The sequence below is a fragment of the Nelumbo nucifera genome, chromosome 1 (genome assembly GCF_055504915.1).
Source record: "Nelumbo nucifera cultivar China Antique chromosome 1, China Antique-T2T, whole genome shotgun sequence".
In the NCBI taxonomy this organism is placed as follows: Eukaryota; Viridiplantae; Streptophyta; class Magnoliopsida; order Proteales; family Nelumbonaceae; genus Nelumbo; species Nelumbo nucifera.
Genome location: NC_142649.1, coordinates 168,517,369 through 168,529,549, shown reverse-complemented (window position 1 = coordinate 168,529,549; position 12,181 = coordinate 168,517,369). Strand labels below are relative to the sequence as shown.

The following is a 12,181-nucleotide window of genomic DNA, read 5'->3' as shown; positions in this document are numbered from 1 at the left end:
AAATGCCACATCCAGTTCAGCACTTCACACCTTGGCCGACGCGTGCACGAGCATCCTGAACCCATTCGACACGGTGCACAGATTCCTTCTGAGTTGATGCTCTGTCTGATCGGACGCCGCGATCCCACCTTGGCCCGTTGGTGGACACGCAACTGTACACACGTCCACCTGCATGGAGACCCTGCCTGATCTCCGAGCTTTCTTGCTCGCTGTTCTCTATAAATTCCAGACGTTCTTCATCTCTTTCAGCCATATGAGTGTTCTCATCTTCAGTAAAATTAAAGGAAAATGGTGATCAAAGCAAAGCTGTCATTACTTCTCTTTTTGGTCTCTTTCCACCTTCTGCTTTCAGCCTTATCTCTCGCGGGCGAGGTAGAGGACCCAGAACTCCAACAATGTCAGCACCAGTGCCAACATCAAGAGCACTTCGACGAGGAAAAGAAGCAATATTGTAAGGAAAAGTGTGAAAAGTATATCATTGAGAAACATTACCAGCAATGCCAGCAGTTGTGCGATCAAGGGAGAGGTGAACAAGAGAAACAACTATGCCGGCAAGGGTGTGAACAACGACACAGACAACAACAAAAAGAGCAAGATGAAAGACAGCGCGAACATTGTGCAGGTGGAAGCAAAATTGACAAGTCAAAAAGTAAAGGCAGCCAAGAGGAACAAGAAGGGAACAACCCTTACTTATTCGACGAAAAGAGCTTTAAGACTCGCTTCCAAACTGAAGAAGGCAACATTAAGGTTCTGGAGAGGTTCTCCGAGAGGTTGGAGTTTCTGCGCGGTATCGAGAGTTACCGATTGGCCATCATCAAGGCTAGCCCTAACACCTTTGTAACACCTTGCCATGAGGACGCCGATGTCGTCTTCTTCGTTACCTGGGGTACGTTTAATTTGCTCGTTCTGTTCCTCCGTCCTTCCAGTTAATTAATTCGTTCTTTTGAGTGTTTCCGTTGTAATAATGTTCTCAATACTATGAATTTTATGTTCGATCGTTCATTTTTGAACGTAGGACGAGGTGTCATCACCCTCGTGCGGAATGACAACAGAGAGTCCTTCAAGATTCAAAAGGGTGATGTGATGATGATTCCGGCAGGAACCGTAGTCTACTTCATCAACAACGACAACCATGAGAAGCTCTTTATCGCAAAGCTTCTTCTACCCATCTCCACTCCCGGCCATTTCGAGGTACATATTCTGGATGCCTTAACGTTAACGGTCTGTATTAAGCGTACTTAATTTAATGCTATATACACTAAAGTAAGGGAGCTAAGTAATCTTCAATTGTAAACACTTTTGATAGGCATTCTTCGGCCCAGGAGGCGAAAATCCTGAATCGTTTTACAGGGCCTTCAGCACTGAGGTCCTCGAAGCCGCTCTCAATGTATGATTGTTCCATGCCCAAAACTTCCCTGTTATTTCCCTCGATCGATTGAGGTTCGTTAATTTCTGTGTAAACTAGACTTTTCTATTAATTAAAGAAAAAAAAAAACAGGTTCGGAAGGATAAATTGAAGAGGCTGCTCGGGCGGCAAGACAAGGGTGTCATCATCAAAGCCTCCGACGAACAGATCAAATCCCTGAGCCAACACGCTTCGTCCAGAGGTGGACAGTTCTGGCCATTCGACAAACGCGAGACAAAGGGTCCCTTCAACCTCTTTAACAAACGTCCCTCCCAATCTAACAACTACGGACAATTCTACGAAGTTAAGCCCGGTGAGTTCAAACAGCTCCAAGGTCTCGACATTGCTGTCTCCTTCCTAAACATCTCTAGTGTAAGTGATCTCTTCTTTGATTTCGCTTCGGGAACTGGATGGAAATACAATCGCTTAGCTTCTTCACGCCCTTACGAGTACGTACTGAATTCGTTCAGGGTGCGATGAGTGGTCCGTACTACAATTCCAGAGCAACCAAGGTGGCTGTGGTAATTGAAGGCAATGGGTACTACGAAATGGCGTGTCCTCACTCATCGTCTTCTTCGGGCGGGCGACACGGCGGATCAGAGGGTGGTAGCAGCTCAAGGTTTCATCACCACCAAGATCAAGGTGGCGTCCGTTATCGGAAAATGAGCGGATTTCTAGCCCCTGAATCGGTGTTCCTAGTCCCGGCAGGCCACCCTGTTGTGACCGTTGCTTCCAGTGGTCAGAATCTGCAAATTGTTTGTTTTGAGATAAAGGGCGAGAAAAACGAGAAGTACATGGTTGCAGGTAATTCAGTAAAAAGCTCTGAAATAGGAAATCCGACAAGTCGCGGCACCTGCTCCCTACCGTCCTAACTGTTTGTTTTCTGGTCTGGTGTTTCAGGGGAAAATAACATAATCAAGTATTTGGAAAAAGAAGCTAAGGAGTTATCCTATAATATACCAGCAAAGGAGGTGGATGAAATCTTAAGCAAACAGAGCGAGTCTTTGTTCTTTCCAGGGCCTGAACGACGCCAGGAATGGGGTGGTCGTGCAGATGAATGAGAAGCCAAGCTATCGGCACTCGAGGAGAGAAGGCACCCAAAGACGAGGAGAGAAACAAATTTTGGTGTACGTCTTCAATGGGATAATGTAGTTCAATAATCTTTTTGTTTAAACAAAGACCAAAATGTAAAGGATGTAGAAAAGGCATGTAGTAATCTACTAGCTAGGTAGCACTGTGAAGCGAAAAAAGAACTATCTACTACATGTATATGATGAGTATATCTCTCCTGCTTCTAAATAAACACTTGTTTGATCAAGACAGCAACAGAATTTCCAGCATTAATATATGCGCATGGGGTCCATGCAAGCATCCTCCACCAGTTCTGTTAAGACTCGGGGATTTCTTACTCACTTTTCCTACCCATTCTCAATTCAAGTTCGAACAGTAATACTATCGAAAATACAGCAAGATAAATAAGAGGGAATAATAGACTTTAGGCCTCATACAAGATACAAGATAAGATTAGGTTAGTAAGTCATAGATAGAGTACAATCAAGAGATCATGTTAATCTGAGAGGAACTGTAAATCAACAGCTATCTCTTAGTATCCTTATCAAAGGAAACAAGGAAATGGTATCCAAACTAGATCTGGAACTGGATACATGGTTATCGTTATCTCCAATATGCTCCCCCAAGCTGAAGGTCAAGTTTGGATAGAAGGAGTTCAAAACGTGTTGATCTTCAGAACATGTTTGTTTGAGCATGAAACACCAAAATATGTAGCACAAGTTTTGGCCGTTGGGTATATTGGGCAAGAATAAGAATGAATAAATTCTTGCCCAGGGCTATGAAAAATCAGTTCCATATGAGAATAATTGTTTATTAAAAACCTCAGGGTAAAATTGATGGTAAATATGAGAGTAATTGTCTTTGCACGACAATGCCCAAAAATGAAATTAGCGATCTAGTGCTTCCTGCTCTGAGAGAGCTAGAATGTGGATAATTCAATGTAGAGAACTTGAGAATTGTGAGAGTTAAATCGCGTGTATACCTTTCTTGGCCACGAACCCAGGGAAGATGATAGCCTGCTCGTAAAGTAAAGTAGGTCGCAACCTGACATTTTTTGGGGGATTCACAGTTTGGTGCATAGAAGATGATGCTGATACAAGTGTGTTGTGGTGTCACATATCACGATGTCATTGAAGGGTTAAAAATTTAAATAAATTAAAAGAATTGTTGATCAGTATAGTAAGAAATTGAATATTTTATAATACGGATTGTGGAAAGAGTAAAAGAGAAACCAAGGTAAAATTGGTTTCACAATTCAATTCAAGAGAAACGAAGGAAGTGAAAGTGGAATTGAGTGACAAATGTGTGTTTTATTGGGGTCTGAACTCTGAAGGAAGAAGAAATAATCAATGAAGAGTTCTCTACACCGTTACCGTTGCAGTCACATCGTTTTTTCTCTACACTATGTGGCTTTGTCATAGGATAGGTGATAGACCGGTCATGGGAGACTGGGACTCTCTCCTTCAAAGGATTCATTAATCAGAGTGCTGAATTTTCTTGTTACAATACAAACATTTAGAGTATTGACAGCTTGGGTTATGACCAATACAAGAGATGTATGTAGTAATATGATTATGACAGTTCGAATTGATGGATGCAAATGCAGGCATCCATGATTTCTTCAAAAGGAGTCATCACTCAAACTCTGAACAACTATTTCTTACATGAACATGGATTTATACCATCAATTGGCATAAGCGCTTGTATAATACAAGAACATGTATTTTGAGATCAAATGAATCAGAATGGGGATTCCAATCCATGACTCCTGTCTTAACTAACATGTTACAGAGAGAATTAATAGATGACTACTATGGTGTCTGAGAAAGCATTCATCCCTAACTTCTTTACATTTGTCATATCTGCAAGACTGGGTTGAAAAATATAGTTTATAATTAAAATGGGGTCAGTAAGCTTTCACTTTTCTTTTACCAATACGACGAGATTGATGTTTGGCTTTGCTAGTTCCCAGGGCTGCGTTAAGGTGGATTGATGCTATATTTATGGGCAGGATGCGGTTTAGTAGATTAGTGGCAGCAGGATTTGATCCCAGGTCTCTACTCTGATGAGTCAGAGAATCCACCAACTGAGTGCCAAATCTGAATCAAATTACAATAAGCCTATTTGCACTCCATGCATTTACATCAATGCTGTCTAAAAGGAATAAAATTGACAGTTCCATAGATTTGCCATAATTCAATATTTATATGTTATTTTTAACATTGTTTAATAGATTTGCCATGAATTTTGATAAATCACACCATATTCCTAACCACGTTTAAGATCAGTTGTTTTTCAGTTATCATATCTTTTCTATATCATAGTCGAACCCTATTCTCTTCCTGACACGTGGCTAATTTCTTACTTAAAAAAAAGGGCTACATCGACGATGGATCCCACTCTATCTTTAAAATTGTAATGTTATTGGTTGGTACTTGATATGTGTGTCGACTTCGTGGCAGTAGCCCCTCAACTCAGCGAGTTTCGCCCGATTGACTCGCACGCTAAACCTTTGAAGTCTTTGCGGCGACCTCATGGATCTCTAAGGGTAATTTAGTAATAGTACCTCTTTCAAACTCTCTTCAGTACGACTGACAACCTATAAATTGTGGCGGTCGAGGGAAGAGAATTCCCGATCAGTCCCGTCTCTGTTCCTCTGGAACTGGAAGCTTCTCAATTCTCACCTTCTCTTCTCTCCTCTCGCTCTCGGTCTTTGATCTCACTCTCCCTTGACGCTGTTCCAAACCCTAGAATCTGTAGGTTTTGTTTCTGAAACCCTAATCCCTCCTTTGGTCTTTTTCGTGGAACCTTTCCTACGATGTCGGTGAAACGCTCCCGCATCGCCAGGTCGTCGAGCCAGGGGGAGATCGGTATGTTCAGTCATGTCAGGGCCCTCGAGTCTCCATCCTTTCTGCGTGACAGGCAAACTACATCTCCATCTACTTCTGCTGCGGCTAGGAATTCAGTGAAGCTTTCGAAGCCACAGGTAGCTGCAAAACCACAACGATCTCGTCGACAGATCTTGACACTGGCGTCGCCGGTAAGGGAGACAAGAACGGAGGGGGACGATGAGGTGAGATCTGATAGAACGGTTGGGGGTTTTCTTGAAGAATGTTACTCTTGCAAGAAGAAGATTGGGGAAAGTGATGAAGTGTACATGTACAGGTAGGGTTCATTTCTTTTTTTCTTCTTCGTTTGCTTTCATTATGGTTTTTTTTTTGTCCTTTGGTTTTATATACATTCAACTGATATCCGTTTTCTTTGTTTTTTTTTTTTTTTTTCCTCTTTGTGCTTAAGACTTTTAATTTAATTTTCTGTTCTATGTTATTCCAATTCCCAATCAATGCTTCATCGTGGTTGAATTTCTCTTTTCCTTTTTATGATCCATTGTATCTATTCTTCTTTTCCAATGTCAATAGTCCGGCCGCAATGTCGTAAATTTTTTCCTCAATTGTGGGGGGATTTTGTCTTTGCTTCTCTACCATGTTTTTTATAAGGAGCAAGAAGAATTAAGTGATACGAAGACTCATACTAATCATCATTATTTGAAAACCATTTTATACAAGATTATTGCAGCTAATTTGACTTTTTGATGGTCTTTCCTACAACTTTTAAACATGACATGTTTCCTCAGCATCTAAATTTTGTGAATTTACTTCAATTTCATGCCATTAAAGCAACCAGATGTTGGAGAATATGTAATATCTTTAGTGGTTCTTCAATTTCTCTAAAATTAAGTTTTGTTTGTTCTTTCTTTGATCATATGCATGCATCAAGATTGGGTAGTACTACTGATGTCCATTTTTTGCGCTTGTTGATCAATGTAGTAATACATAGTGACTTGCGGATAAGTTTTATAGATCTTAACTTTACTCCACTTTAAAGACTCATTTTATCTATTATTTGTTTGTGTTTTAACGTAGTATTGATATTCATGTTGATGATGATGCAGTTACTTGCGGGCATTTTGTTGCCCTGAATGCCGAGAAAATCATATGGCTTTGGATTGTGAAGTGGGGAATGCTTGTGAATCATCAGGAATGTATTCAATTGAGAACCAGTGGAATCAGAGATTAAAGGGTCAGGCCAGTACTCAAATGGGAACTGACACATCTTCTTTGATGGAATTTTGTGGCAATTCGGATACTTGATGCGATATCTCTCAGCTGTCAAGCTTTTGCTTCTTGTACAGAATAGGGAATCGTTCATGATTTGTTCTCCTGGTGGCATGTCAGTGGCTCTTGTACAGTTAGACGTGATTTTTAGAATACTAGAGCTTTAAAGGATAACATTTGGTTCTGTAGGCTATCTTTTGTACCCAAATTCTTAAAGAGTATGGACTAACCAAATGCAAGTTTGAGTTTTGTTATTTTTAGAGTCCAAATATTCTATATCTTAAAGATCTTTTTCTCTCACTGTTATGCTAATGTTTATCTTAGAATGAAGCATATAGATTATAGATCATTAACATCTTCCAGCGATTTGGCTTTGTCAACATGAATGTTTGTGTCCTATACATGGCTTCTTGTGCTCTTCATTTTGTTACTGCATAGGGGATTTACTTGTGTGGTTCTTCATCTGAGATAGATTTATTGAATTTGTTTATGTGACCAACCAAACTACTAGTGTGCGTTTTTTAATTGACTTCCTATTTGTCATCTATTTTCTTAACCTTCAGAGGGATGCATCACAGACATCGGCCATTAGCAATCTCTAGTGTTATGTTGTTTGTTCCTATGTCCTGATTTCCGATGCTTGAAGATCCACAAGTTAGTATATATCCAAAACTCTTTCATGTTTATTGTTACGTATCCCTTCTACTTGTTATAGGCTGCAAAAGTATCAAATTTTTGTTATACTTAGATGGCTAGTTAGATCCTTTTCCAAAAAACAAAACAAAAAGATGGCTAGCTAGATCCAATTTTTTATTCATTTATATTTAGAAATCGAATCTTAACCATCAGATTTAGATTTTTTATGCATAAAATAACACTACGAAGCAGCAAAAGTATATGCAAAATAGTGATTCGTAATCCCCACTGGACGAGTTTCATACATTGGGCCATCTCATGAGCCGGCCCAACCGCATTCCTTTTTACGTAACAGAAAGTTAATAGACTCCAGTCAACAACTTAAAAGCTTTAATACGGACAAACACTGCCACTGAATTAATACTATCCTCATAACCCAGTAGGGCTTTAATAATTAAATGTCTTCGAACAGCCTTGCATCGGGAATATCTGGCTACGATGGCTGTTCGAATGGACTTTGCTCCAACATTTCTCCTCGGCAATAGTACTAAGTACCAACTGCCTACGAAGTAGTCTGAATTTCTGCCTCTTCTAATTAATGAACACTGTACCAGAAAACGTCGATCTGCAACTCCCAACAAAAAGTTATCAACTTATCATTAGAAAGACAGATAACACCAGTAGTACTAGATCCAAGCCATCAACTTTAGATTGGATTTGGATATTAAATAATAAATACCGTTAATAAATTAAATTAAAAATTACCATAACAGTACATATTATCATTAAAATGAATTAAGAAATGAGTGATATTGTATATCTTTAATAAAAATAACAAAGCTTTTCAATTTCAATATTTTGAACATTTTTTTTTTTGGTTAATCAATATTATGAACATCGTTTGTAATGTATAATATACATACAACATTCAAGCCAACTTTATTAATAAATACATATTAATCTTACGCAGATACAAATATATACATCAAGTATTATGGGATTGGATTGGGGTGGATCCATTTGATCCAATAAAACAAAAGTTGCATTTGGATCGCCCTAGCCATCAGCAATTGAAAAACTAGTCACAGCATCTTTACCCATTATTTTTGGAAGAAAGATGGTCGGTTGTGCTACTCGCTCGGACATATGGTTAAGCCAACGTTAATAACTTAATATGATTGAAACTGACAGTTGACGTGGATTCAATAGCTCTTTTTTTTTGGCGAATTGCACATCCACCAGTACTTCCCTGCTAGCACTTACGTTTACTGTAATAGCATTTACTGTTAAAACTCATATTCACAATTCTATCTCAGTCCATGTATTAAATTTTCACGTAATGGTATTTTCATAATCCATGCCTTCTACCAACTACTTCTGCCATTACATTCAACTGAGTTACATGGGACGGTATACTTTGATTCCTTCCCTATCCTCCCATCCACGGAGAGACACCTGTCCTGATACATGAGTATCCATATCTCCAATGTGTGAATACCAACCTTATGCTGTAAAAAGGCAGTTGAAGAACAAATTAAAAATGAACGAACCAGGATAAACACTCTTCTGATTTGCATTGCCATGTATTCTTACCAAATGAAATTGAATTGCAAACAAATGGAGTCTAAGGCTGTGTTTGATAAATTTGCAGTGGTGTAAATGCGTGGGAGTGCAAATAGTTTGTGTAAATTCTAGTTTAATTTTTGCTTTAGAATTGACCTTGTTTGTTTGTCTGAAGTAAAATAAATAAAACGGTGTATTATATGTAAGAAAATGGAGGTAGGAAGAGGCTTACGGTTTGAGAGTGAGGTAGGAAGCACAATAATGCGGTCCCTAGTTTATATAAGAGAGAATCTAGATAGGAGGAAGGTGGTGAAAACTTTGCATCAGTTTTTGAAATGTAAAATTTACACTGCTACTGAATGCAAATGAGACAAAATATACATTATTATATCAGGTAGGAGTGGAAATCATAGTTAGAAACTAGATTATTGGTACTAGCCTTTGAAAGTAATATTGTCTATCACTGCGTTTGGTTGTGGTGTAAATACACTTTTGCACCATGGAATTGTCTCATCTGGTTTAGGAGAATGTAAATTGGGGACCATATCATTGTGCTCATTTACGATCTTGTTTGGTTATAATTAGGGGTGCAACTTGGGCGGGCTCAATCCAAGCCTGAACAGGCCCAACGCGAAATTTTACACAGGCTGGGCTTGGATTTTCAGTCCTCAGGCTGGGCTCGGGTCCAAGAAATCAGGATTTTTCTATTTTATGGTCCAGACCCAGGCCTAGCCCTTAAGTAGCCCGAACTTGGCTCAAGCCTACCCAACTATACAGATATGTATATGATGAGGGCAGATTTGGGCCTCCAGTGAAATTGCGACACGTGGCACCTCGTGACAACTAGGCAAGCACCCAGGCAACAACTTACCAAGTTGGTGTCCCCCCCGGGCACCGGTCTGGCGGGCCTAGCGCGACCTGCACGCGGCCTGCGCGCGACCTGCGCAACCTGGCCGGATCAGCCTGCCACAGGTGTCGACCTAGCAACCTGGCCCGGACACAGGTGCCGACCTGGCAATCTGGCCCGAACACAGGTGCCGACCTGACAACCTGACCCGGACACAGGCGCCGACCTGGCAACCTGGCCCAGACACAGGCGCCGACCTGGCAATTTGGCCCGGACACAGGCGTCGACCTGATAACCTGACCCGGACACAGGCGTCGACCTGGCAACCTGATTCGGACACAGGCGCCGGCCTGGCAACCTGGCCCGGACACTGACCCGCCGATTGACACAGGCACCGACCTGACAACCTGGCCCGGACACAGGCGCCGACCTGGCAACCTGGCCCGGACACCGACCCACCGACAGACACAAGCGCCGGCCTGGCAACCTGGCCCGGACACCGACCTGCCGACTGACATAGGCGCCGACCTGACAACCTGGCCCAGGCGCCGACCTGGCCGCCTGGCACAAGCGCCAGCCTGACAACCTCGAGGAATTCATCACCGTACCCCGGTTCTAACGGGATATGACGTCTTACCATTTGAAGGCTTTTCACCCACCTAACCCGCGAGGGCACCACTATATAAGGACTCTGACCCCCAAAGCCAGAGGGGAGAAAAAAGGATGCTAACCCCCGCTCTCTAGCTCTCTCATTTCTCTCCAAGCCCTCTGTAATTAGAATGCTAACTTAGGCATCGGAGAGTCCCCGCCGGGAAAATACCCCCGGGTCCTCTGATTCAGTTCTCGCAGGTCCCTCAGCTCCCGCCGTCTACAAAGGAGAGAAAATCACCTCATGCAGAGGGTAGTCGGGTTGCGCTGCACCAGGGAGCTCCACCATCCTCTAAGTTGCAGACCGCCTAGGAGCAAGTCAAGTGACGAGTTCGCCATCAGGCAGTTCGCCACCAGGGAGTTCATCACCAGGCAGTTCGCCACCAGGGAGCACTACCAGGCAGTTCGCCATCAGGCAGTTCACCACTAGGCAGTTCGCCCCCAGGCAATTCGCCACTAGGTAGCTCGCCACCAGGCAGTTCGTCACCAGGGAGCACTACCAGGCAGTTCGCTACCAGGCAGCTCACCACTGGGCAGTTCGCCATCAGGCAGTTCGCCACCAGGGAGTTCACCACTAGGCAGTTCGCCACCAGGCAGTTCGCCCCCAGGCAGTTCGCCACCAGGGAGCACCACCAGGCAGTTCGTCACCAAGTAGTTCTCCACCAGGGAGTTCGCCACCAAGTAGCTCATCGCCAAGGCACGTCACCACCGGGTCAAACAACGAGGTACTTAGCCAAAAAACTTATACATCACAAAAAATGGTACGTGACCAAAAACGGTCACATCAGTATATATGTTAATTTTGCATACATATATACATAAATATGGGTATACATATTTGCATAAATACATATATACACACACATATATAACTTTAGAGTAGGTTCATTGACCAACCCGAGTTCATCAAATTATAGTGCAGGCTGGGCTAGGGTTGGGAAAATTGGCTTTAACCTTGGGCTCGGTCCAAACCTGGGCCTTAAATCCAAATTTTAGGGTCAGGCCTGGATTGATCATAAACTTGGCCCAACCTGCCCATTTTGCACCCCTAATTACAACAAGGTAAATGGACAATGTAATTCTTACATGTTTGGTTGATATATAACGGAAGTAAAAAGAAAACATATTTAACGACCATTGGTCATCGTCATCTGCGTCTACCTTCGCTATCTTGGCCCTACAATGGGTAGTCTATTTTTAATTATTTCAAGCTGATATCCCATGATCCCAAAATCACCCTCCACCATTCGGAAACTCCAATTGCTTAGCGATAGCACCAGTGGTGGTGATAATAGTATTGACCAAGACGGCCTTAGAGTGAGTGAAAACCTTGAAAGGATTAGTAGAGAAATCAACCTTGTTCATAGTTTCGGTGAAGATTTCGGTGTTGAATCGAAGGGATTGGTTTCAATAGTGATCCACGAGCTTCATTCCAAGAATCCCTTCAAGGAAATCGGGGAAGTTCTCTGCATCGGAGGTGGTAGTGAGTTGACCTATAGGTGCTATGTCATTAGCCATTCATCCTTCAAAGAGGATGGGTTTGAGCTTGGCCTAAGAGGCATAGATGGCAAAAGTGCCATGGGTCCACTACAGATGATGTTAGCCAGAGATTACCCATGGGTTTGGGGATTGATACAGCTCAATCTGCTAGGGTCCTGATGTGAGAGCAAGGAGTGGCACAAACCATGTAAAGAGAGGATGTCAAAGAGCTTGGGTGGTGAGCCCAGGTGAAGAAACTCCCACGGTCAAGTTAGTGCTGAGCTAGACGAATTGAGAGAGAACCCTGGGCAAAGAGGGCAAAATAAGCTAGTTGCTTTTTGTATGAGAGCATACCATGTGAAGGCAACTGCCTCCCCTATTATAGAGATCAAGCTGCTACCGAGATTCTCGAAGGTA

General features: G+C 42.2%; 2 protein-coding genes across 2 annotated transcripts; both read left to right on the top strand.

Annotated features, from left to right (window-relative positions):
- Positions 1-192: 192 nt before the first annotated feature.
- Positions 193-2,723, top strand: LOC104596675 (vicilin Jug r 6.0101-like). Its single transcript, XM_010257927.3, has 6 exons — positions 193-886; positions 1,016-1,191; positions 1,307-1,387; positions 1,499-1,777; positions 1,876-2,209; positions 2,306-2,723. The coding sequence occupies exons 1-6, from the start codon at positions 289-291 to the stop codon at positions 2,464-2,466; spliced, it is 1,629 nt and encodes a 542-aa protein (XP_010256229.1). The 5' UTR covers positions 193-288; the 3' UTR covers positions 2,467-2,723.
- A 2,236-nt stretch (positions 2,724-4,959) lies between these two features.
- LOC104596583 (uncharacterized) lies at positions 4,960-6,957 on the top strand. The gene is made up of 2 exons (XM_010257818.3): positions 4,960-5,641; positions 6,429-6,957. Exons 1-2 carry the CDS (start codon positions 5,295-5,297, stop codon positions 6,625-6,627), a joined length of 546 nt encoding a protein of 181 aa, XP_010256120.1. The 5' UTR covers positions 4,960-5,294; the 3' UTR covers positions 6,628-6,957.
- Positions 6,958-12,181: the final 5,224 nt, after the last annotated feature.